Raw genomic sequence first — 25,615 nt, forward strand, 5'->3', positions numbered from 1 at the left:
GTTGTGTTTCTAGATTTTTTTTTAGAAATTCTGAATATATATATTCCATATCTATTCACATATATTATATATACACCATAAATATATATTACAAACAATCACTTTTAAATAGTTTAATTGATTTCTTTTGAACTCTAATTAAAAAGTAGTAACATGCTATTTCATAGGTCTTAAATCAAAGGTCTTGGGTGCTTACCATCCCCAAGGAGGTTTATAAGAAACTCCACCTCTGCTAATGAAGTCACATCCATCAACATGCTGTCATTAGACTGGCAAGAATACAGAGCCTCATGCCAGGTCTTTTCTTCTTTCTGAAGTTTGTAGCATTTACGATTGAAGGGACTCCAGCCAGGATCACAGTGAGTGGCATGGTATTTCCAAGAATCTTTTTCTTTATAAATCAACACAAAGAACATCATTAGCACAATTACTTCCAATATTATTTGACATCCTTTATACAAATTGCCACCAGTTTGATTACTTTTAGTATAAGTAAAACACAAAATTAATTCCTAGCATTCACGTGGTGACTTAAAGTCATCTGTAACTCCAGTTCTAGAGGATCTGGAGCCCTTTTCTGGGTTATACAAGCATTGGTCACACACATGGTACACTTACATACATACAGGCAAACATACACACACACACACACACACACACACACACACACACACGAGAGAGAGAGAGAGAGAGAGAGAGAGAGAGAGAGAGAGAGAGAGAGAGAGAAAGAGAGAGAGAATGTAATGTAATTGGTCAGCCTACTTAAAAATGTTTTGATATTGTGAAAGTACTGTTATGGACCATAATTTAAATGGTATTCTAAGGATTTTATATTGGAAAGGTAGGTAGGTAGGGCAGACACTTATCCTTGAGTTAAAAGAGCCTCAAACTCTGTTTACTTCCTTTAGAACAAGGATGACGAAGCTTCACTATTGTCCCCCGAGGTCACTACATTATCTGTGGTGTCACACTGGATGGACGTGAACCCTGGATTAGGTTTTCCAGGGTCAATTGCCACGAAGCTTTAGACACTTGAGAAGGTGGTGATGTGCAGGTCAGGTTTCAGCTCTCATTTTTTTGGGAGAGCTTGTCCCTGGTTGGGGATTGCATTTCGGGGATATTTTATTAATTGGTAGCAAGAGTCTCCTTTAGGCCCTAGTTTAGTTAGATACGATTTCATTACTTTTTTGAGAAACAATTCATTCTTTCAAAATTGCTTTTAGGCCTCTGACATCAATTAGAATCATAGTCAGAGAATGCTAGAACATTTAGATATTCAATGGTTATTAACCTAAACAAAATAAAACAAACAAACAGATTATTCTCAACTTCACTCCCAGTGTAAGACAAAGGCTAAAAGAGGAGTTTCTGAGATGGAGATGGTGGTAGGATCTGAGAGGTTGAACCCCGAGAGGCTGGGTGAGATGCTGTTAAGGGCTGGAGGAGTGCTTGTCTAACGTGCCGACTGTGGGTTCAGTCTCCCCTCTCCAACAGTAAAGAAGAAACCGTCTCCCTCGGTTCTCACCGAACTTCCTTCAGAAGAGCTAAGAATAGCAGACAGGATGTTACTGTGGCCCCTTTCAGTCTAACAAAATGATAAGACAATGAAGAGAGCAGGAAGGACAGTCCCCATGTCTTCCCTTTCATCCCTCCTCCACCCCCAGGAGGCACAGCACAGAGACCCCTCTGACTTAGGGAAGGAAGACAGAATTAAGTGTAGTCTTAGATGGGAGACCCAGCACCAGGCCTCCTATGATGAAACTCAGTGCTAGCCAGAGCCCTGCAACTCCTGCCCCAAAGCTATTAACTGTGGGCGAAGCAGGGGGTGAATGCTAGCACAGGCCTTTAAATTGGAGCCCAGCCTGGTGGCCATAGATATGACATAGGCCATTCCTGATGACTCTGCCCAGAACAGGGCAGAGTCCTTCCATGTCTGACAGTGGATTAGTAAGTGAATGATGCATCTGGGTCTATGCTGCCTCCCCGGGAAGGCTTGTGGGGACAGACTTCTCTCTCTAGATGCTCTTCTAGGTTTTTTTTGAACAACATACTAACTGTAGTTGGGGAAAACCTGGTTTGGATTGCCCTCTAATACTGTAATTGTGACAATGTATCAATACCAAGCTCTTAGCAAACTGGACTTGGGCATTATCTGGTGCTGACATACTGGATGTGAGAAGCAAGCGTCCAGGTTAGCATTTCTAGGAAGAAGGACACAACAAAGTCAGATTAGGGAAAAGTAAAATAAACAGCCAATCCATTGACGGCCAGATGCTACAGCATGACAGTAAGTATTGGGAGTTTTCAGAAAACCATGCCTGCATCTACCACTCAAAGAAAGTTCTAGAAGCGGACCAGCTAGTAACTAGTCTGGAAGAGCCCCCATAGAATTTAAAACAGCGGCTGCTTTTTTGGTTGTTGTGGTTATTGTTTGATTTCTTGAGACAGGGTTTCTCTGTGTGACATTTCTGGATGTCCTGGAACTCTCTTTATAGACCAGGCTGGACTCGAACTCACAGAGATTCGCCTGCCTCCGTCTCCCTTGTGTGGGATTAAAGGCGTGTGCCACCACTGCTCAGCTAAAACAGCTGCTTTAAAGAAGCTCATTAAGCTTGAAAAAAAAAATACACGAAGCAAATATTACTGGGCCTAAAGGGAGAGAGAGATGCCACTGCAGCAGGGATCAGGAAGTTGTACCTGACATCTAGTGACGCACAGACTGTCCACATGGTAAAACCAACCAAGCAACTGCAGAGTCTAATTGCACCCCTGGCCAAATGGCCTACAGACATCTACAGAGCATTCCACCAGCTGCCTAAGTCACATTTCCCCTCATCAGCACAAATTCTCCTCCAGGACAGATAATGTGGCTGGCCACAAGACAAGTCTCAACAAACCGACAAACACCGAGATCACATCAACTATTTTTTCAGCACAATGCAATAAAACTATAGGAGTCATAAACAAGAAAGAGGAAGCTACGCTGGCACATGGAAGTTAAATGATTTACTTTGGAGCAGCCAATACGTCGAGAAGAAATTTTAAAAATCCTTTTGAAGTGGGTGCAAATAGAGACACAACATGCCAAAATTTGTGGGCTAAAGCCAAAGGAGTGTTAACGGGGAAGTACATAGCAATCATGCCTTACATGTAAATGGCAGAAAAGAGCCAAACAGTTCAGTGCTGCACCCAGTCCCTTGCTGCACCTCAAGGGGCCAGAAAAACAAGAACAAACCAAACTCCAAATTAGCAGAGAGAAAGAAATAATAAAGATTAGAGTCAAAATGAATAAAATGTAGATGAAAAAATACAAAAGGTCACTGAAGCAATGTGCGAGAGTTCTTCAAACACGATAGACGAACCCTCAGTTAGAAAAAACTAAAGACTAGTTAAAACCAGAAAGACTCAAGTAAAACCAGAGATGGAAAGGAAGACATTAACTTTTGGGTAAGATGGTGGACTAAAGAATACCTCTGTGAAAGCCAGTGAAGGAGAAAGTCAGGGGAGAAAAGGCAAAACAAACAAACAAACAAACAAAACAAAACAAAACCAAAAACAAACAAAAAACCCCAAAACAACCAAACAGCTCATCAACTGAGAATAAGCCTTGAGGTTGATAGCTCTGAGCTCTGAAACCACCTATCTGTTATTCACTCAAGTAGAATTAGAGAATTCTGAAGTTCTAAAGGTGTGTGTGTGTGTGTGTGTGTGTGTGTGTGTGTGTGTGTGTGTTGCCTACCACACCATCCTGCCAGCAAGATCAGTAACACTGTGGTGGTTTGAATGAGAATGACCCCTATGGGCTTATATGTTTGAATGCTTGGTCCCCAGTTGGTGGAACTGTTTGGGAAGGATTGGGAGGTGTGGCTTTGTTGGAGGAGGTGTTTCACTGGAGGTGGGCTCTGAGGTTTCAAAGCCTCCCATTATTCTCAGTGTGCCCTCTTTTCTTCCTACTTGTGGGATCAAGAGCTCTCAGCCATTCTGCCACACCTTGGTCATGGTATTTTGTCATAGGGTAGAAAACAAACAGAAAATACTCAGAAAGTCTTGAGTATGAAGATGGATTCTCTGCCTGTACTTATCTTAGTGCTGTGGTTGCTTCTTGCACCTGAGGACAACCCTCTGGTGAAACATTAGCCACCCCAGGAGGGATCATCAGGAGTCTCAGGATGATTTACCCACATCATAGAATGCAAAGATAAGCGTGGCCAGCAGAGACAACTGGTATTCCAGAGAAGGAAAACCCCTGTTATGAAGACAACTGGCAGACATGAGCACTTGTTCAATCTAGACTCAGCAGCAACAAAAACAACAGGACAAGAGTCTTCACATTCAGCCGACCAACCCCTCCATGCTTGAAATTGGCAGTAGCCAATTTCTGGGGACTCAGAAAGAAGTCACCCCAGTGCCTCCTTCTTTATCTCTGTGATTTTGGTATTGTCCCTTTTAAATTTCCTCCATACTTTTATCCCTTCATATATTCATCAAATGATTTTGAAAGTTTTTTTATTTTGAGCAGTATTTTTTATACCTCCTCTGCATTTCCTCCCTTCATCCTACATTTAGGAGTATTTTGACAGATTATTATTATTGTTGTTGTTGTTGAAAACAGGGCCTCCTGTAGTCTGGGCTGGCCTGGAACTTCTGCTAAGGATGATCTTAAGCTTCTGACCCTCCTGTTTCTACTTTCTGGTGTATGTGGTGCTTAGTGTTGAGTTGAACCCAGCAACCCTTTATTGCTGTTTTAAAAAAATGCTTCATAGTGTAAACTGAACACAGAAAAGCTGAAAGCTTTCTCCTTGAGATCCTCACAAGGCACCCACTCTAACTACTTTTGTCCTGAAGTCCTCACCAGAGCAATCTGGCAAATGAAGGAAATAAAGAGCATTTAACTGGAAAGGAGGTTCAAACTGTCACTGTGTGTAGATACCATCATCTTATACAGAGACCCTCCTCAACCCCACAAAAAACTATTAGAAATAATGAATTCAAGTTGCAGGGTACAACACATCAAATTCAGGACTGTTGCTATATGCTAACAGTGAATTATCTGATATAGAACTAAAGCCTATTTATAATAACTATGAAAAATAGAATAAGAAAAAAATTTAGTCAGAGTTGAAAAATCTCTGCAATGAAGTTTATAAAACATTAATTAAAAAAATAAAGAGAATACAAAAAATGGGAAGACATTCATTGTGCATGGATTGGAAGAATCACTAGTATTAAAATGTTTACACTATCCAAAGTGGCTTGAATAATCAGTACATTTCCTGGCAAACTACCAATGGTGTTCTTCACATAACTAAAAAGGGAGAGACTCAATTTTATCTAGAACTATTGGCAAAGAGAAAAAACAGAAAGTGTTAGACTATTTGACTTTGGAACATGCTACAAAACTCTAGCATTCAAAAGATTATGGGATTGGCATAAAGACAGACATATTGACTAGTGGAACAGTATAGCGAACTGAAGTGAGGCTATGCATTACAGCAATGATGTCATAGAATTTTGTACACTGTGAAGCTGTGTCTTTGCCAAGGCACCTTCTGATTGGTTTACTAAAAGGCTGACTGGTCAATAGCTAGGCAGGAAGAGGTTAGGAAGGAGAGGACACTGGGAAGAAGAAGGGCAAAGTCACAGGGGTCACCAGTCAGATACAGAGGAAGCAGGAAATAAATATGCCATGCTGAAAAAAGGTACTGCCACATGGCAGAACATAGATAAGAAATATGGGTTAATTTAAGTTGTAAGAACTAGTTAGTAACAAGCCTAAGCTATAGACTGAGCATTTATGATTAAATTAAGTCTCTGTGTTGGGAGTGGGCTGGCAGAACAAAGCTAAATGACTAGACAGAAAGGTCCACCTAAAAAATAATCTTCAACAAAAGTCATAAGAACAGCCTAGTGGTGGTGTACATCTTTAATCCCAGCACTAAGGAGGCAGAGGCAAGTAGATCTCTGTGAGTTCAAGGCCAGCCTGGTCTACAAAAAGCAAGTTCCAGGACAGCCATGGCTGTTACACAGAGAAACTCTGTCTCAACAAAACAAAACAAAACAAAACAAAACAAAACAAAACAAGAAAGTCATAAGAACAGGGAATGAAGAAAAAGTCTTTTCAATAAATGGTGCTGATGTTCTCCTCTGGCCTCAGGCTGTTCACATGGGTATGCACACCCATACATATGTGCATATACACCATGTGCATACACTTTGTACATACACTAGACACTATCGCCACATACATAATGCACACACTTATACATGCAGATGAATAAAAATAGTGAAAATGATGGACTTGGACTAGATTATATTATACTAGATTATAACTAGATATTATTTGAGTCTTAATTATAACCCAAATTTTGCTCAATATTTTAGTGGGGAAAGTGTGTTACTAATATGAAATGTGAAATGTGGTAGAAACTTCCTGAAATACTATAGTCGAAGGCTGGAGTCAGGATGAACTGCCTTGCTTCTGTTGTATATCAGGTGACCAGAGTTTAAACAGTGAATTGTAACGTTCAGACAACCAACAGAGAGGAGTTTGAATGGTCTTGCCACCAAGAAATGATAATGTTTGAAGTAAAAGATGCGCTGTTCATTGCACAACACATATATGGATCAAAACTCATTGTACTTCATAATTATGTATGGTTATGTCCAAAAGTGAACAAAAAAGAAAATCAACATAATAAAAAAGTACTACTAAGTTATTTTTCTTTTGTCGTTAAGTGTGAGGAATCCCACAAACAAAACTCAAAACTACAAGAGGAACCATACTTTGGTTTTCTAATGTGGAATGGCGAAGTGTGAAGCTCTTTTAATAGAAAGGGAAGAAATGTTTGCTTGGCTCATGTTATCTTGTCGTAGTTCTGAGGAAGTGCCTTTGTTGCAGTCAGGGTGCTTTAGGACGGCAGGGGATCACTTATACATTTTTATTCATATAACCAAAAACCCAATTTTGCTAAGTCCCCATTATTAGCAAAAATGGAGAAATTTTAATGCGTGGAGCGGGCATGTGAACACAAAGCAGACTGAAGGAGCACTTACCATGTACTTCGTGAGCAGTGTGGTTCAGATACCGTTTGCACACGTATGGCAAGGGAGACTCACAGTCTCTGCTCCTCCAGGTAGTTGAGGCAAATTTCAGTGTTCCACAGCGATACTCAACAAACGGCCCAGCATTTATCTCTGAAAATTAATATGCATGGAAATGTAGTTTCAGCACAGAAGTTAGCCCTTAAAGATTGCCCTTAAGTTAGCCTTAAAGCCTAGAGCCCTTAAAGTTAGCCCTCAAGTAGCGCTTCCTACAGGACATTTGTTACGATTATCTGTGATTTCCAAGTTCAAGTCTAGGCATGACAATGAACTGATTTCCCAAAGATGGGTGAAGAGCTACTTTTGTTGTTTTAGAGTAGAGGAATATTTTCCAATTTGTTACTGTTTTAAAAACAGAAGTCTATCTCTGCCCCCCAATTCTGCTGCAATTTTAGCTAAATAGATTTATTATCTTTCTGGCTTCTGCCTTCTGCAAAGCTTGCTTTATAGGAGGAAATCAGTAAGATTAAAACAATATTTATAAACTACCAGGTGTAGTGGCACACACCTACATCCCAGCACTTGAGAGACTGAGGCAGGAGGATTGAGAGCTTCAGGCTTGCTTGGACAGCATAGAAGACCCTGACCTAAGAAAAAAAATTATTTGAACCACTTGCAGAGTAAGATACTTTTCTTGTAGGACTGCTATGTTTAAGTCTGCAATATAGCCCAGCATGTTGAAGGTAAATAAGATGCTGTGGGTACCTGGGCTCCAGTTCAGGTAGCTGAGCGCTGTTCCATCAGACCACTGCCAGCCAGCCTGTTCATCCAGCTGATTCAAACCAATCCACACTTCCCCTGCTTCCTTGATCAGCTGCTCTGAAAAGAAAATCATGATATTTGAACAGAAAAGAGAATAGGCAGAACACAGTGAAAGTCAAACTCAGCGCTCCGTTACTTTCTTGAATTGCTATTTCTTCATGTCATAAAGCCATAGATAATGCCAGCCTATGATAAAAAGAGGTGTTATGACCCTCATGCTGGGGCTTCAGTGTGACAAGGCAGGGTTTGGCCACATGCACTCACACGGTAAGCTTCTGAAGACCCCCTGACAGCAATAAGAATGCCCAGTTCCGGTCTGTCTGAAGGTACTCTGTTCGGCATGGGAGGCTCTTCTATTTCCCCCAGCTCACACAGTTTTAGATGGTGGAGACGTCCAGGGACACCAACAGAGAGTAAATGGAAGCAGTTACAACATACTTAGGTGAGCTGAAGTCTCAGCAGTGGGGACCCAGGCCAGGACTCCGCACACTTGAGAAGAGAGTTTTGTGGTTCTGTGGTCTCTGCTTCTAACCATGGTACTGAAGCAACTCACAAGTTAATCCAACCACGTTTGTGCAATGGATACTGTAAATAAACATGACTGACATGCTTGCACAGAAAAGTGTGCCTGTAGAAATTGTGTAATTGTAGTTTTTCTCTTAGTGTGCCTAAGTTGAAGAACATTTTTTAAAAGTATGAACATGAACGGCTTTGTACAGTAAAATTGGGGTTAGGGGAACAACCCCCGCCAATGACTATTAGTGACAATGACTAATTTTGTGGCTTGCCATTTCTTCTGTAAAGGAGAGCACCATATTCTTCTGTCCGTGTGCTTCAGAACAATGCATTCACTTCCTTTCCTCCTCCTCTTCCTCTCTGTCTCATCTGTCTGTCTTTGTTTCCGTCTGTGTCTCTCTGCGTTTCTGTCTCTCTGTGTGTTTTTCTCTATCTCTGTCTCTCTCTCAATGGAGGGATCTAGCCTGAGCTTATAGGCAGGTTATACAGAGAGTGACTCTCTGGGCTTCCTTCCCTCCTGCGGTTTCCCAACAGTTGTTAACTGCATTCCCCTTAATTCTCACGAGCTCCTCAGCTTGGGCTGCGGGTTGTGTGATGAGCAGGGTAAGGACTCCGTGTGTTCACATATAAATCTGCTGATCCTCAATGACTGGACATTTCAGTACAACAGTGGAAGCCGGAGGAAGCCAGACACTTACAGAAATAGAAGGTGCTTTATCACTAAATAGAGCATATTGTACACGAACATATCCAAGTTTTGGTGGCACTGTGCCCAGTCTCTTCCTGATGTCCATCTGCTTCCTGCTTTCAATGGTACTGTTGGATTAAATTGGTTAACCTTCCCATGAGGACACGAGAGGTGGGTTGGAAGGCTCCCTGACAAGACAGGGAGAAATTTCTATATTTCATACCCAGGCAAAGTGATAAGTGGTATTTTAAATGACCTAATTCAAATACTAATTACTCTTGGAATTATTCCACATGTTCAAAAGTGTGCGATTTTGTTTACTAGAGCACATGAAAACATCATGAAATTTGTAATTCATGTTTAAAAGTTCTCTCTCTCTCTCTCTCTCTCTCTCTCTCTCTCTCTCTCTCTCTCTCTCACACACACACACACACACACACACACACACCACACAACCAAAAAACCAACCACACAACCCCACTTAATCTGTTTACCTTTATAACTAAATTTACCCTTAACACATAAATACAAACTTGGAGCTAAACTCCTTTGGGTGTTTCTTGTCACTTGTGACAGTCTAGATAATTCTTTATCTCACAATTTTCATTCACCAGTGACTAGCAAGAGATGTTAGACTTGTCTCATCACTGAAAATACTTTGGTTAGGACAATTTCTGTCTTTATGAATAGACTTCTATTTTCCCAAACAATCCCCAAAGCCTAATTATAGACTTGAAATGTTTAAATAAAATCCAGTGACAGATCTTATTTTTTAAAATTGCTATTCAAGCCTGATGAATAGGTACAAAATTCTCCCATGAGAGACCACGGCAGTTAAGACAGATAACAGCCGTAATTCATAAATAGTGTGCAAGCTTTTGCATAAGACCCATTACACATTAGTAATGATTTTGGAAATTGGTATTTTACTCCAATAAGATTCACTCAAATTAGTTTTGATGATAATTCCCCACTTGTGCAGAGCTGTAGGGGGAAGGGCGAGCATGCACCATGCATCCATTTATCATCATCCTTCTGGGAGGCATCTCTGGCTTTGTAAAGCTGTAAGTCTGCTTCTTCTTCCTTCCAGTGACTCTCATTCCATGAACACAGAAAAAGTAACTGGGGCACTGCAGGAAGGTCTATGGGGGGGGGGGCTGGTAGGCAACAACAACAAACAAATGTCAAAACAACTTTATCTGCCTATTCCAACGGCAGATTAATATGTTACTACACAGCTACACTTCTATGCAACAAATTGTTTTTGTGTAACAAAATGGAGCAACAATATGTAGGGCTAAAAGGATGGCTCAGGGGTAAGAGCGCTCACTCTGCAAGCATGAGAGCCTGAGTTCAAATCTCCAGCACCCACATTGAAAAGCTGGATGTCACTGGGATGCCTGTCACCTCAACATTTGCAGGCAAAGACAGGAAGACTCCAGAAGCTCACTGGCCAGCTAGCCTAGGTGAATCTGTGAATAAGGCAGAGGGTAACACAGAAAGATACCTGACATCTTGTCCTGCCCTCCAACTGGGTATGCAGGAACACATGTATCGGCACACTCATAAACATAAGCCACACATACAACAAATGCACACAGACACACACAGACACACACACACAGACACACACACACACACACACACACACTCACACACATCCTACGATGCAGAACTATATATCCACCTTTATAGACATGAACACATGCAGGTAAACTGAATGAGCAGATTACAAAGTTGTGTAATAGCGTCAGTTGGTGAACCTAGACAACTTGTTATACATGTCAGACACTTTCCTGAGTCTCCCCCTGCATTATAAGATGCAATGTACATCACCATGAAGCTATTATCATTATTTCCACTTGGTAGAGGGCAAACGGAAGCATCAAGAGAGCCTCAATCACTTCTTGAGTAACCTTGCCAGTAGGTGGTCACGGGAGGATTCAACAGGTGTCTCTCTCTCTTTCTTGCATCTACACACTGCACAGCAGCACCTGTGTTTCATATAGCACCAATTTCTATGGATATTGCTGGCTAGGGTTTTTGTTGTTGTTGTTGTGGTTGTCAACTTGACACAAGCTAGAGTCATCTGGAAAGAGGGAATCTCAATTGAGAAAATTCTGCCGTCAGATTGGCCCGTAGGCAAGTCTGTGGTGCACTGTCTTGATTAATGATTGACTGGGAGGGCCCAGCCCACTGTGGCTGGTGCTGTCCCTGGGCAGATGGTCCTCTGCTGCATGTGAAAGCAGGCTAAGCAGGACCGGTAAGCAGAATTCCTCCATTGCCTGTGCTTCAGTTCCTGTCTTGAGTTCCTGCCCTGACTTCCCTCAGGGTTGACTATTCCCTGGAAGTGTACAAAGAAGTAAACCAATAAACCCTTGTTTTCCCAAGTGACTCTTGGTCATGGTGTTTATCACAGCAATGGAAACCAGCTTAGACTGTTCTGTCTGAACACATGTATTCACCTGCTTTTGCAGGACATGATTAAGGCTGAATTGTAGAAGTATGGCGGATTTTTTTCCCCATTTGCCTTTCTTTCTATATGGTTGAATTTCAAATTCTAAAACTACAGATGAAGTAAAATTTGAGAAAAAAAATTGTGTCAGAAACTCAATACAATTAACTAGTTTGATAGTTCTTAATGTTTCCAAATCAATTTTTAAAATTAAAAGATTATTACTATGTGTGCATAGGTACATGCATGCAATGGTGAGTGTGTGGAGGGCAACTCTCGGACTTGGTTCTCTCCTGCCTCATCGTGGGATTCGAGGATTGAACCGAGGTCCTCAGGCTTGTGCAAAGCACCTCTACCTAGTGATCTACCTTGTCAGGTCCCAAAAAACCTTTTAAAAGGTACACGAATGAATTTGATCAAAAAGGAAGAGGAGGAGGGTTGGATGACAGAAGAAACACAAGTTCCAGCTCATTGTCACAGTTCTGTTTGAGGCAGGATAGAAAGATATGGAAAATGATTGGCACACAGGAGGGAAACATGGAAAAAAAATAGGCCTTCCATCCCCAGTCTGGCTTACCTGTCCTGCTGATGGAGTCAGGAAACTTCAGGTGCCATTGGCCACTGACAGGGCCAGTACTGCTTACAGAGACAATTTGTATTTTTTCTAAGACTATCTTGTCCAAGATAAGAAACATATTGTGCATACTTTAGCCTAAAATTATGAATAACTTTGAGCTTCTTGAATTCTCCCATTTCTAAATCTAAATAACACCCTTCATAAATCATCTGATAACTTTGTTTAGAAGAAAAATCTTTAATTTTTAACATTGGTGTAAACTATATCTTTTAGAAATGTTTAAAAATGGGGGAAGAATAGTTTCTGAGAAACCTTTAGAGATGTAACTTGAGACTACCAAAAATTCTACACATATCATTGTAAAAACACCTAGATAGACCCTATCTTAAGAAGCTGATACCTATGTTTGGGTCTGCCTCATTCTTTCATGAGTACTTCTCTATTAACCCCTGTGTTTAAGATCATGTTAAAAATCTCATTTAATAAATCTCTAATTCTGCTTCATAATGGTTTACCCTTAAATTCTTTTTTTTTTCACCAACTGAACAACAAACTCTGCTTGTCAATAGAGGTTACTAACAGATAGGAAACTCTTCAGACTGATATGGGGGGTGGAGTGTAGCTGTATCTTTGTGCTTATCACCATTGACATATATTTCCAATGGGGGCTTGTCTGGGACCCAATTTAAAGTATTGCTGGGGAGTTTTCCTGACTTATTCCTTGCCTGTTCTGCGTTGGTAAACACAGCTTGCATTTCATCATGGTTTCTTTGTTTCTGTTATCTGGCTAAAGATCCATGTGATGCTTATTAAAATAAGTGTTATTAGAAATGAAGATAAAAATCCCATAGCATTGTCCACACATCATTCTTGGATCAGATAAAACAATACATAGCTTATCTGGAAGGATGTTTCCATAAAGTCTGATTTACTGATGTTTCAAGTCATGCCTTACAGATAGCAGTCTGAGACACCATAGGAAAACTGTCCCCCAAACAGCATATTCCAGACTCAAAACATACTAGGAATGGCCACTTCTACACTTTGTTTTGACCCTATGTCTTAAGATCTATGTTAGAGTGTCTTTTAATAAATCTCCATCTCTATAATATGGGGGAATCTATAAAATTATTTTCTTTGTCAAAGCCACAAATCCCAATTTTGCCTGAATGGAGGTCTCTAAGGGGAAGAGACCGCTTTAGCCTGCTGTGGGAACAAAGTAAAGCTGTTCCGCCATCCCCATCACTGCTGGCACTTGGAAACATTATTGTCTTACACTATTAGTTAGCATGATGGTGTTTTTCATTTTCCCACTAATATTAAAGTTTGGTATTTACCAAAGGTTTTGTGATGGGCCTGCACACCATGAATGATGGATAAGCTATTAACAAATAGACCTTTTAGTTATTTACCAGTGGAACTGAATGTCTAAATTCTGCAGATGACAAGACTCTTAATGTTAGGAGCTCCTCTGATCCACTTGCCAGAGTTGCAGCTCACCTGGGTCACACTCTATAGCTTCAAATTCTCTTCCCCAAGGGGAAAACTAAGACATGAGTAGGAGCCAAAGAGAATGGCACAGTGTTTATATAAAAATTCAGAGCTGGGCTGTGGTGTTACACGCCTTTAATCCCAGCACTCAGAAGGCAGAGGCAGGTGGATCTGCTGTGGAATATTCCTTTACACTGTGTGAATATATGTTGTTGTGATTGGTTTAATAAAGAAGCTGACTGGCTAATAGCTGAATAGAATACGGTTGGGCAGGAGAGCCAGACTAATGCTGGGAGGAAGTCTGGAGTCACCAGCCAGATGCAGAGGGAGCAGGAAATGAACATGCCATGCTAATAAAGGTACCACCACGTAGCAGAGCATAAATAAGGAATATGGGTTAACTTAAAATGTAAGAGCTAGTCAGTAGTAAGCCTGAGCTATTGGACGAGTATTTATAATTAATATAAGCCTCAGTGTGCTTATTTGAAAGCAACTGCAGGACAGGAAAACTCCACCTACATCTCTGAGTTTGAGGCCAGCCTGGTCTATAGAGCGAGTCCAAGGACAGCCAGGGCTACACAGAGAAACCCTGTCTTGAAAAAGAAAAAAGGAAAATAAAATTCAGGATTAGAAGGGTGGTGAGATGGCTCAGTGAGTAGGGCACTTGCCACTAAGCCTGAAAACCTGAGTTTGATCCCCAGACCCACACACTGAAAGGTGAGAACTGATGCCTGTAAAAATAAATGTCCTCTGACATTTGTGTGCATGCATACAGATATATACACACTGAAAAAACCATTTTAAAAATTCAGAATTAAAATTTGGCCTATATTAAGAAAAGAAAAACATTTTTGAGGATTTTTTTTGTATCCACCGACAGAATCGCTCACAATAGCCATTTCATTGCATCAACATCAATGTTCACCATTCCTGTAGCTGGAGAATTTCTCTCCAGCTCCCACCAAGCCCTGCCAGTCCCGGAGCCCACTTATAAAATAAACACACTGACTCTTATATTATTTAAACTGCTCAGCCATTAGCTCAGGCCTACCATTGTCTAGATCTTACTCTTATACTAAACCCAATTTTGTTAATCTATATGTCGCCACATGTTCCATGGCTTTACCTGTTGCCTCTACATGATGCTCCCTGGATGGCAGCTGATGTCTTGCCTTCCTGCCTTCTTGTCCTTTCCTTTCTCCTCTCTCTAGTCCCACCTATACTTCCTGCCTGGCTACTGGCCAATCAGTGTTTTATTTATCAAACAATCATTTACAGCACATTTCCATACTTACTCCTTATGAAATTTTCTTCATTTTCATCTGTAAAACTTAATAAAGCACCTCCTTGCATCTGACATGAAGAATGTGCTTTATTCCAAGAGAGAGATGAAAGCAGGTTGAATTGGTAGCAAATGCGTGAATAGAAGTCCTTGTACCACACAGCATCACAAAATAAATCTGTGGAGGCTGAAAGCAAAGTTCATTAGAAACTGCTCTGTGCTATTAGTGGTATCTAATATTTCTAAGATGAATTTAAATAATATGATTCCAGCTCGCAACCTCTAAAACTTCAGTGTCTTGACTTGGTCTTTATGTGAATATGCACTGCTGTTCCAGTGATAACTTATGGTTAAATGTTTTTAAAATGTACCTACCTAAGGTAACTCAAGAAATGATCAGTAAAGAATCTTTGATACTTTCAAGGAAATAAGAGAAACTTGTTTTAAGAGAAAGAAATGGAAATGAAGTATTTATGAAAATAATATGTTGATTCTTTAATAAGCAAGCGTTAGAACTATACATTAAACATGGGAATTAAATATTTACTTGGGATAGACCTTAATACTATTCCAAAACCCTTTTTCCTCTAATACCAAACTGCCAAAATGGAGTGAAAGTGATAAGTAGACATATGTGTCCAAAATGAACACATATGTGTCCAGATGAACACATGTTGTCATCAGGTATAGGGACAATGATAATAATTTTAAGAAGTTCTTCAGAGAAGAGACATAGAAACAAAATCCATTTGTAAGACATTGGTCAAAGATTTCATAATATGCTTAACAGTAACTCAATAGAGTATGAATGTGGATCTGAAATCTGAAGTTTATTGAAATGACAGAAAACAAAGGCCTAGTTGGGTGCTTTTGCTACAATTTTAAATCAAACCCCAAGGTGAACTAATTCTAGAACTCAAACTCAGTCATACGATTACAAAATGTAGAAGATAGAGAAGCAATGTGCTACAGTCTAGACTGTTCTTTTTCCAAGTATGGTCCTTAAAGTAAAGTAACTTCAAGACACTTCCCATGGCAATCTGGTACACAATGCCTATACTGTGTCCTCTGGGAATATATCATGTATACTACCACAATGAAGACTCCAAGAGTCTTGTGGTTAAGAAACCTGCTTAATATTAATTCAATATACTTCAAACTTACCTGACAATGAAGTCTTTTTGTGGGTTATTATTTTTCCTAGAATACTTAGATAATTCTCTTGAGAAATGTAGAAGGTTTGATTTCATGTCTAGTTATTGAACACATTTCCAGAACCAAATTAGTTAATTAGAAGTTAGTAAGTTATTATACATCTAAAGATGTCCACAGTATCTCCTGGCTGATACATGTATTTATAGAAGGGTTCAGTATTAAAGACAACAGAAACAAGGTCGTCACCAGACAACATTCAAGGGAAGAGAGAGGAGAGGGAGAAATTTTAATTCACTTTGCTGGGGTGGTTAGATGTCCTCATGGACATGAAATACTTCATCATGGCCTTCAAGTAAAAGGTAGGCTTTCTCTGAGATGAACAATACTCTGAGTTTAGACTTTAGTTGGCCATGTTCATCTGATGTGATGACTGAAACCATCAAAGTTGACTGACAACTTTCAAATAAGATGTGTAGAGTAATACAGCCTGTCTAGAGAAGCAGACATCACCTGGGGCTGCCTGCATAGAACCATAAATTCTAACATTTGAGTTAAACAAATGAGCTGACTTGTTAGGAGGATATGATGTCTACTGCAAGTATTTGACCAAAGTTTCTACATTATATAACCTTAGAAATCAGCACAGATAGTCTAAACTCAAGCAAAACCTAACTTATCCCGGGCTGTACATACACAGCCCACACTACCGCTTGCAAAACCCACGTTGGAACTACTTAATATGTAGAATTTGAAGAGGTTCTGAAAAAAAGGTCGTATTGAAAGAGCAAGACCAACTCTTGACAAAAACGGAACCCAGATCAGTGGAGGTGCCCTTCACACCTTTTCTTGTCATGCATACAGCTGCGGTCTGTTTGATAATTAAGACTTAAATTAAAACTTACTGGTAGGTTTTTCTCCATGTTAGAAGTGAGAGGCAGGTGCCCTGTCTCCAGGATTAACCTCTGCCATTGTGTCATCCGTGAGTAGCCACAGGTCACTCAGACATGCCCTCCTTAGGAAGGGCTTTGAATTTTTTCCTTAAAGTCAGTGTTTCCTCGTGTTTGCTTCACGTAACATCTGCTTTACAACCAGGAATAGGTTTTAAATGTGTGCTCCTGAGCCCCAAGTCAGGCCTGATTCATCTCTGAGACTGAGAGCAGGGAACCAGCCTCCCCTTAAATAACCTGCTACAAAATTCCTTGGCACACCAAAGTCCTATACACTTTCCTTCTTTTCATGGTCTCAGTGTCATACCAGATGAATATTGCCAATCTAAGGTCTAAACCCAGTATATTGTCCATCTCAGGGAAGGCCTACCATTTTATCTAACAGCAACAATGAAGGATTCCATCTCAGTGAGGACATTCTACCCACACCAGCGAAGTGGTTTCTAAGCATTTTTCCTCTATCTTCCTCCTTTGTTTCCTCCTTCCTTAAATGCTGTTTGGTGACAACCTTGTTTTCTGTTGTCTTTAGTACTGGAGTCTTCTATAAATGCATGTATCAGCAGGAGATACTATAGACAACTTTAGATGTATAATGTCACAGCCACTGGATCAGTTTCTTCTCATTTTCTCCCATCACACAGTCTATCAGCTTCCTTGGACCTATGCTGTCCTCTACATTACTCCCATTGAGAATTTCCTTTAAGTATATGATCAGTTAATCTGTGAATATATGGTCTGAACCCTACTTCTGTTTTCTGAGAGACCACACAGAAGCCGTCAATTGCTTTCACTTTCCTCCATCTTTAGTGCCTCAGTTACATCATTTCCAGATGCATTCTAAGATGGATGAGCCTCTTTTTTTAAAAAGAGACAAAAATCTCCCTACTTTGGCCTCCCTATTCCAGTTACTGCCTTCCCTTGGTCGCCAATAATTATATACCTTTATGCACATACTGTCTCTAATTTCTCATCTTCTAAAGTTTCTATTGCAGTGTAAGTCATACACCATGTAATCCATCCTTTTAAACTACACAATCCAATCTTTTAGTATAATCGGGAGAGTGTGGGACTGTCATAATTGCTTTAGAACCGTTAAATCATATGCAGAAGAAACACAGTACTCATGAGGGGCGACTCCCCATTTCTACTTCAGTCCTCACTCCCACGTACTTCCAGCCCATAGCAACCATTAATCTACTTTCCATATCTATAGAGCTGCTTATGCTATATAGTTCATATAACTGAAATTATATAATGTGTGCTATTTTGTGCCTGGCTTTGTTCTCTTAGCATTGTGTTTTCTCTTTAGCATTAAAGAGTCATTTATGTTATGGCATGTAGCACTATTTCATTTTTTAAAGTAATATTGAGATATTATTTATTATATGGTATGCTAGTTAGCAGTTTTCCAATTTGACACAAGCTAGAGTCATGTGGGAAGAGGGACCTTAATTAAAGGATTGTCTCCGTCAGGTTGGCCTGTGGGCATGTCTGTGAGACATTTTCATGATTAATGACTGATGCTGGAGGGCTGTCATTGAATTAATGAGAATTGCTCCCATATTTGAATGTTTGGTTCCCTGAGTGTTTGAGGGGTCATAGTAAAGAAACTGTTGACATGACAGCTCCATGTTATGGTTAAGGGGAAGATTTTTATTATAAATGTGAGAATAGAGAGAAAAAACAGCAGACTAAACATGGCCAGAGCTATCTGTGAGAGAAGGTAGAATAACCAGAGACAGAGAATAGGGAGTGTTTAGTGGGAATAGCTGGGTTATAAGGAGGAGGAGCAGCTGGGGGAAGGGAAGCCCATGAGCTGGAGGGAATTAAGATGGAGAAGGAAGTAAGAAGGGTTAGGATGCTAGTGTGGACTTTGAAATGCATAACAGGTACTTATGATACTGAGGGAGCCTGGAGGCGGTATGGGCTTTGTATACAACCACAGGTATGTCAATGGAGACATCCATGTCTTCTGCCGAGAGGTAAGGAAAACAACTCCTTTTTACAGATGGGATCTGGTTTCACAAGTTCCTGAGGCACCACCAGAAATCCTCCTATAGTCCAGGTTCAGCTCATTTCTGGATATTTATAGAACATTTTAGAGTTTGGGGAATTGAAATTTCCATTGGATGCAACACTCAGCTGGTGAGCTGTTTAGAAAGGGTTAGGAGGTGTGGCCTTGTTGGAGGTGTGGCCTTATTGGATTTGAGGTTTCAAAAACTCACTTGTGCTTATAAGATGGAAACTCTCAGCTACTGCTCTAATGCCACACCTGCCTGCCTCTTGCTATATTTCCTGCTGTGATGGTCATGGACTCACCCTCTGAATTTCTTTTATAAGTTTCCACAGTCATGGTGTCTCTTCACAGCAATAGAACAGTAGTGAAGACAAGGGCCTAGGTCACTGTAGGCAGTACCACCCATGGGAACCCCTTGGATGGGATACAATCAGAATTCTTTTTATGTTCTAGATGCAATATCCTTAGACGGCAAATCATTCATAAATATTTTCTACCATCTGTAGATCTTTTGAGGTGAGGGTTCTGGGGATAGAACTTGGGGTCTCAGTCATGTGAGGTGAGCACTGAGCACCAGGCGAGCACTAAGCCATTCTTTTCAGTGTCTTGATATGTTCTTTGAAGCACATGTTTTTTGTTTGTTTGGTTTTTTTAATTAATGAAGAGAGACATAACACATTGTTGATTCATTTTAGAGACTCTGGTAAGGATGGCAATGACCGTTGATACCCATCTATTCTGTTTTATCATTCAAGTCACTGATCAAAACTACATAGGACAGCAGTTCTTAACCCGTGGGTTACAACCCCTTTGGGAGTTGAACAGCCCTTTCATAGGGGCCACCTGTGAAAGACCATCAGAAAACATAAGTCTTTACATCACAATTCATAACAGTAGCCAAATTAGGGTTACGAAGTAGCAACAAAATTAGTTTTATGGTTGGAGGTCACTACAGCGTGAGGAACTGTGTTAAAGGGCTGCAGCATTAGGAAGGTTGAGAACCACTGTTCCAGAGGATGGAACTCTAAAAATATCTCTATTCTTTTTCAGGTTCAAAAGCACTAAGGGTTTGGCCCACACAATCTTTCACCCAGTCAATTCTCTCTGTGTATAAGGTATATAACCCAGAGAGAGCTAGCATGACCCAGACTCACCTCTAAACAAACCTGTTTATCATGCTTACTCAGGATGCGGTTTAACTACACTCTTAGGGCTAGTGCATTTGCCCATGTATGTGTTAAGTTTAAATTTTGCTCCCTTACAATCAACTTTCATTAAAGGCAGCCATCATTCCACACATAGAAATTTTAAAAAATATTCCTTGTGAAATTAGATGAGACACAGAAGTGTGACTCTTTATTTCCTTCTCTCTGATCTGTCTACTTGTTGATTCATGGAAAGGATGGTCAGTGTACTTCAATTCCATTCCTTGACACATCATTTTGAGTTATGTTGACCACCAGGAACCAAAAGTAATAAGGAAGGGAGGAAAACAGAGCTGAGATGCAATTTAGCACTGAGTACACATGCTCTCTGCTGCTGCTGCTGCTGTGAGGAAGGTCGGAGGAGCTGGAATGGGGTGGGCTGAGGAAGTTCCTGAACTGGAGGAAGCTGAACAAATAGCCTGGGGAGTATCAAAGCCCTAAGCCCAAGAAAAGCAATCTTCCACAGGACAAGGCTGAAATTGGCTACAAGGGACAGCGGATGCTGACAAAATTCTTCTCAGAAACTTAAGAAAACTGTTTGTGCTGGTCAGTCTGTCAACTTGACATAAACTTTGGTCATCTGGGAAGGGAGAACCTCAACTGAGAAAATGCCTCCATTAGTGTGGCCGGTAGACAAGTCTGTGGAGTATTTTCGTGATTAATGATTGATGTGGGAGGGCTCTGCACATTGTCACTGGGGACATCCCTGGCAGGGGCTCCTGGGTTGTAGAAAAAAGCAAACTGAGCAAGCCACAGAGAGCAGACCAGTAAGCAGTGACCCTATGGCCTCTACTTCAGTTCTGCCTCCAGGTTCCTGCCTTGACTTCTCTTCATGATGGACTGAGATTGGGACTCTGGGCACTTCGGGCCCCAATTTACTTTTTGGATGTTGGGTTTTATAGAAATGCCACAGAAAGTAAACTAATATGTGATTCCTTTTTTTTTTTTTTTTAAAAAAAAGTCCCCCAGGGAAAATGCAGTACTTAAAAACAACAGTCCCACATGAAGAACAGAGCTTCACACCAAGGTCTCCACTTGGAATGGTTGATACCTGGTGTGATGCTGGCTGTTAAATGTCTTCATACCATATCTGGTATATAGATAGATAGAGATAGCCCCAAATTACTTGCATATTGTGAATTTTCTGGTAAAGAATTGCATGCATCAGATTCACCTGAGCACTTGTCAAAAATGCAGATGCCTAGATCCTATATCCTGGACTACTCAGTCCTCCAGGTCACACACCCTGGACCACTGGGCCTCTTCCCCCAAGTGATTCTAGTGCATCACATCAAATTTGTCTGAATTTTCTGGCACAGAGTGAGCCTGTCCATCTTGCCTTAAGCCTAGATGCCAACCTCTTTGAGGGGAACATCCAAAGCTCTAAAACTCTTGGCATTCACTAATATGCACAGTTTAGCGGTAGGGACAGCAATGAAGAGGAGGGATTCTTCATTCATAAGTAAATGCTGAAGGACCTGGGATGTAGCTCAGTGGCAAAGTGCTTGCTTAATCTGTTAAAGACCCCAGGTTCAAACCGGGTGGTAGTGGCTCATGCCTTTAATCCCAGCACTCGAGAGACAGAGGCAGGTGGATCTCTGTGAGTTCGAGGCCAGCCTGGGCTACAGAGTGAGTTCCAGGAAAGGCACAATGCTACACAGAGAAAACCTGTTTTGAAAGACCCCAGGTTCAGTACCCAGTATTGCCCAACAGCAAATGTGTTGAAAAGATGAGTGAGAGCCAGTCCTTATGAGTGCTTACTGAGTGCACACTACTATAAGTGTCTTTGATGCACACTGTCTAATTGAATATACACAACAACTCTAACAGGCCATGCTATGGTCTTCATTCTGTCATAAGGGAAGCAGAGAGTTGTAGCCAGAGTTTTCTGGCCTGGCCCACAGTCAGAACAAATCTCTGTCACTTGCCAGTCCCACAGCCACTCAGACCCAACCAAGTAAACACAGAGACTTATATTGCTTACAAACTGTATGGCCGTGCCAGGCTTCTAGCTATCTAGTTCTTACATCTTAAATGAATCCATTTTTATAAATCTATACCTTGCCACGTGGCTCGTGGCTTACTGGCATCTTCACATGCTGCTTGTCATGGTGGCGGCTAGCAGTGTCTCCCTTCCGCCTTCCTGTTCTCTCCTTTCTCCTCTCTGTTAGTCCCGCCTATACTTCCTGCCTGGCCACTGGCCAATCAGTGTTTTATTTATTGACCAATCAGAGCATTTGACATACAGACCATCCCACAGCAGAGAGTGAGAGAAATGGAGATGGGGAGACTTTCCAAAGATTCACTGCTGGGAGAAAGTCAGACTCATCTTGGTTTGTCTAAATTAAAAACTGCCACTCTTTCTTATTTATTAAACCCCGTGGCTCTTACACTAGAAAATAACCATGAAGAGAGCTTATAAGTGACATTATTGGGAGTTATCTCTTTAATTTACCTTTGTTTTAAATTTAATTGTTGCGTTTTAGTGTATGCCTGGAAGGGAGGCAGGCACCGAGGGAGAGAAGGTGGTCATTCTCTGAGTCTTGGGAACCGATGTGAAGGAAACAGAATACAGAAAGCAGAAGATATAAATATTCCTCAAAACTTAGGAACAACAGAAAATCAAGTTAAATAAGAAATAATAATCAAGCTCTAACTGAAAAAAGTAGGTAGGATGTTATAGCTGTCGTTGGATCTTGAAAATTAGGTTAAGAACTCAAGGAAAGGTTTTGAGGCTACAGCAGAAGGGTTGGAAAAGTGAGAAGTCAAGACAAGAGAGAGCTCAGTGTTGGTAAGCACCTAGGGCAAATGTGATGCTACAGAAAGATCATCAAGGGGCTGGCTGATGTCTGGACTTGACAATGGGCAAGACAAGCAGTCTGGATGTGGAGATATTGTGGCAGCTCCTAGGAGGTGGTGGACCAAAAAGATGGCTGGGTTTTATGTGCATTCTGGTTGTTTGGAAGCATTCTGCTGGAGAGCTGGCATTGGCAAGATCACAAAATATTATAATTTGATTCCAGTTAAATCATCTTTATGCACCAAGCATAACGAGGAAAGGCTAGTTAGCATCTTTTGAATGTAGAGGAAGGGAAAGGACTATGAATTAGAATTGTCTCTTCAAGTCAAAAACAAACCTCAAATCAAAATCCAGATTGATGGAATCAGAGCACTTGTTCAGACATCAACCCATCAACCCTGGTGTTTTCTTTCACTACAGATAAGTTTCCAATCATTCTCGATTCATTCATGACATATGGAGACATATTTATTCTTACTAGGATCCGGGCAGAATCCCCATCTCTCATCTCGTTCGTATCGGCTTGTGGTGGCACACCACAGCAGGTCTTCTTTCTGCCCTTCCCGGATACATTTGTGGTGCCACTGATGGTTGTACTGGAAGGGGAACACACAAGGCATCCCGTGGGCATTCCCTTTGATTGTATATAAATCTAGGATTAAAAAAAAAAACACAGTCAAATACAGTGTCCGTTTCTTCTTTGGAACACGTCATCTGCTGGTGCATGTTTATTGGTTGAAAACCCCCACTAGCAGACACTTGTTAAAAGCTCTGTGAGCCCTGGGGCCTCAGCAGCTAGTGTGTGCAGACACACCAGGCCTTCAGGAGTAGTGGCAAAGGATTTGTTTCTATGTTTATCTAGTTGTGTTTACTACGGCTACTGCTCACAGCAGTATACAAATTTGTGAATGAATGAAAAGAAAGAGGTTTTTCTCTTTTAAAGTATTTGCAGCCTCCCATCAACCATCACTGTCTGAACTCCAACAGTTTCATAGGCACCCTTCATTCATTTGGTTGATGTTGTAGAACACAGTTCTCTAAGGAAACAGCGGCCATCTTCATCAGATCGGCTGGGCCACTTCTCAGTGTCATCATGGTTGGGCCTGTGGACTGTTGATATTCCCTGATAGAAGGAAGTGGTCAGGAGGATCATAGGACTCTCAACTGAGTATCTAGCTGTGGCCATTTGTATACAGATGTGTCCTAATTGTAAGTAGCCTGAGAGATCCCAGAGGTACTAGGGTGTACAGGCTGGGAAAGGCTAATGGAAGAGTGATTCATCTATGCAGCCTTGGGGGTTGTTGTTCATGCTAGGCACAGACCTTCTAGTATGGCTGCTTTAGGCTTACCCACTCTCCAGCCCATAACTCCTCCCCCATGCTCTGAAATTAAACCTAACACACTCATTGCTTCCTCGGGGTTAACTTTGGTGGAATCCACCTTTGGCTTGTTATTGGGATGTAGGGGTAGATGTTGTTTATATCTCTCCAGGGAAGGAATTTTCCCAACAGCCAATAGATATTTGTGGGGCTGGAGAGATGGTTTAACGTTTTAGAGTACTTGTTCGTCTTGCAGAGGACCTGAGTTCCATTCCCAGCACCCACATGTTGACTCAGAACCATCGTAACCCCAGTTCTAGGGGATATAATGCCCTCTTCTGGCCTCTGTGGACACCAGGCAAGCATGTAGTGAATGTACATATGTGCAAGCAAAACATTTACACATCAATAAATAAATCCTTTAAAATTAAAAAATAAATACTTATTGCTCATTCAACATATTTTGCACTGAGAATATAGTAGTGAGCTGTAAAAATTCCTTTTTGTTAACAAGATGGTTTGGTGGCGAAAGAATATGTGATAGCAAATACACAAATATAGTTTCAGGTACTAATAAATCCCACAAGGAAAATAAAAAGGATAAGAAGATTGTGTGTGTGTAGTGGTGCGGCCCCTGCATTGGGTGGTCGAGCTGGTTGAAGCAAGGATTCTAGCTAGTGTGGGCAAAGGACTTGTCTGCAGAAGGAACAGCAAATCTAAAGTGTAGACAAGATGCTCGTAGAATAAAGGAGGCCCCAGGGAGTGGACCCCAGGGAGTGGGCCCCAGGGAGTGGACCCCAGGGAGTGGGCCCCAGGGAGTGGACCCCAGGGAGTGGGCCCCAGGGAGTGGGCCCCAGGGAGTGGGCCCCAGGGAGTGGGCCCCAGGAAGCAGTTTCCCAAATGGCTGTTCTATACTCCCATCTATTCTGAGGGTAGTGGGAATTCACTGGCAGGTTTCAAATGAGAGAGTGACAAAATCAGACTTCCATTCTAAAAAGGAAAAAAAAAATCACTGTGCACTGTGACATGGTCTGAATGGAGAGTGAAGTGGGCTAACCGGTGAGGAAGCTTCTATCCCTAGGAATATTGGGGTGCTCTTGATAACGGAAGACTCTTTCTAGGGGAGCCAGGGTCTCAGACACGGCTAGCAAAGCTGCTTTGAGCTAGTCAGTGCTCCCAGACAGTGCTTGTCTCATGAACTCAAAGAATGAAATTCAGGGGCCACAGAGGGAGTCTTGGGAACTTGTTACAGAGTCACAGCTGAGGGCTCGGGGGAGGGGCACACCTGTAAAGCAGGGCA

At 41.3% G+C, this 25,615-nt stretch overlaps 1 protein-coding gene across 1 annotated transcript in view; it reads right to left on the minus strand.

Annotated features, from left to right (window-relative positions):
• Window positions 1–25,615, minus strand: part of Pla2r1 (phospholipase A2 receptor 1) — a 122,641-nt gene that overhangs the window by 74,190 nt on the left and 22,836 nt on the right. Inside the window, exons 3-7 of the mRNA XM_059260527.1 lie at window positions 23,475–23,648; window positions 14,886–15,059; window positions 7,807–7,920; window positions 7,054–7,194; window positions 197–391 (exon numbers count right to left, since the gene is read on the minus strand). Of these exons, the coding sequence (XP_059116510.1) occupies window positions 197–391; window positions 7,054–7,194; window positions 7,807–7,920; window positions 14,886–15,059; window positions 23,475–23,648 (798 nt within the window). The remainder of the gene's footprint in view (window positions 1–196; window positions 392–7,053; window positions 7,195–7,806; window positions 7,921–14,885; window positions 15,060–23,474; window positions 23,649–25,615) is intronic.

The sequence above is a fragment of the Peromyscus eremicus genome, chromosome 4, assembly GCF_949786415.1.
Source record: "Peromyscus eremicus chromosome 4, PerEre_H2_v1, whole genome shotgun sequence".
NCBI lineage: Eukaryota > Metazoa > Chordata > Mammalia > Rodentia > Cricetidae > Peromyscus > Peromyscus eremicus.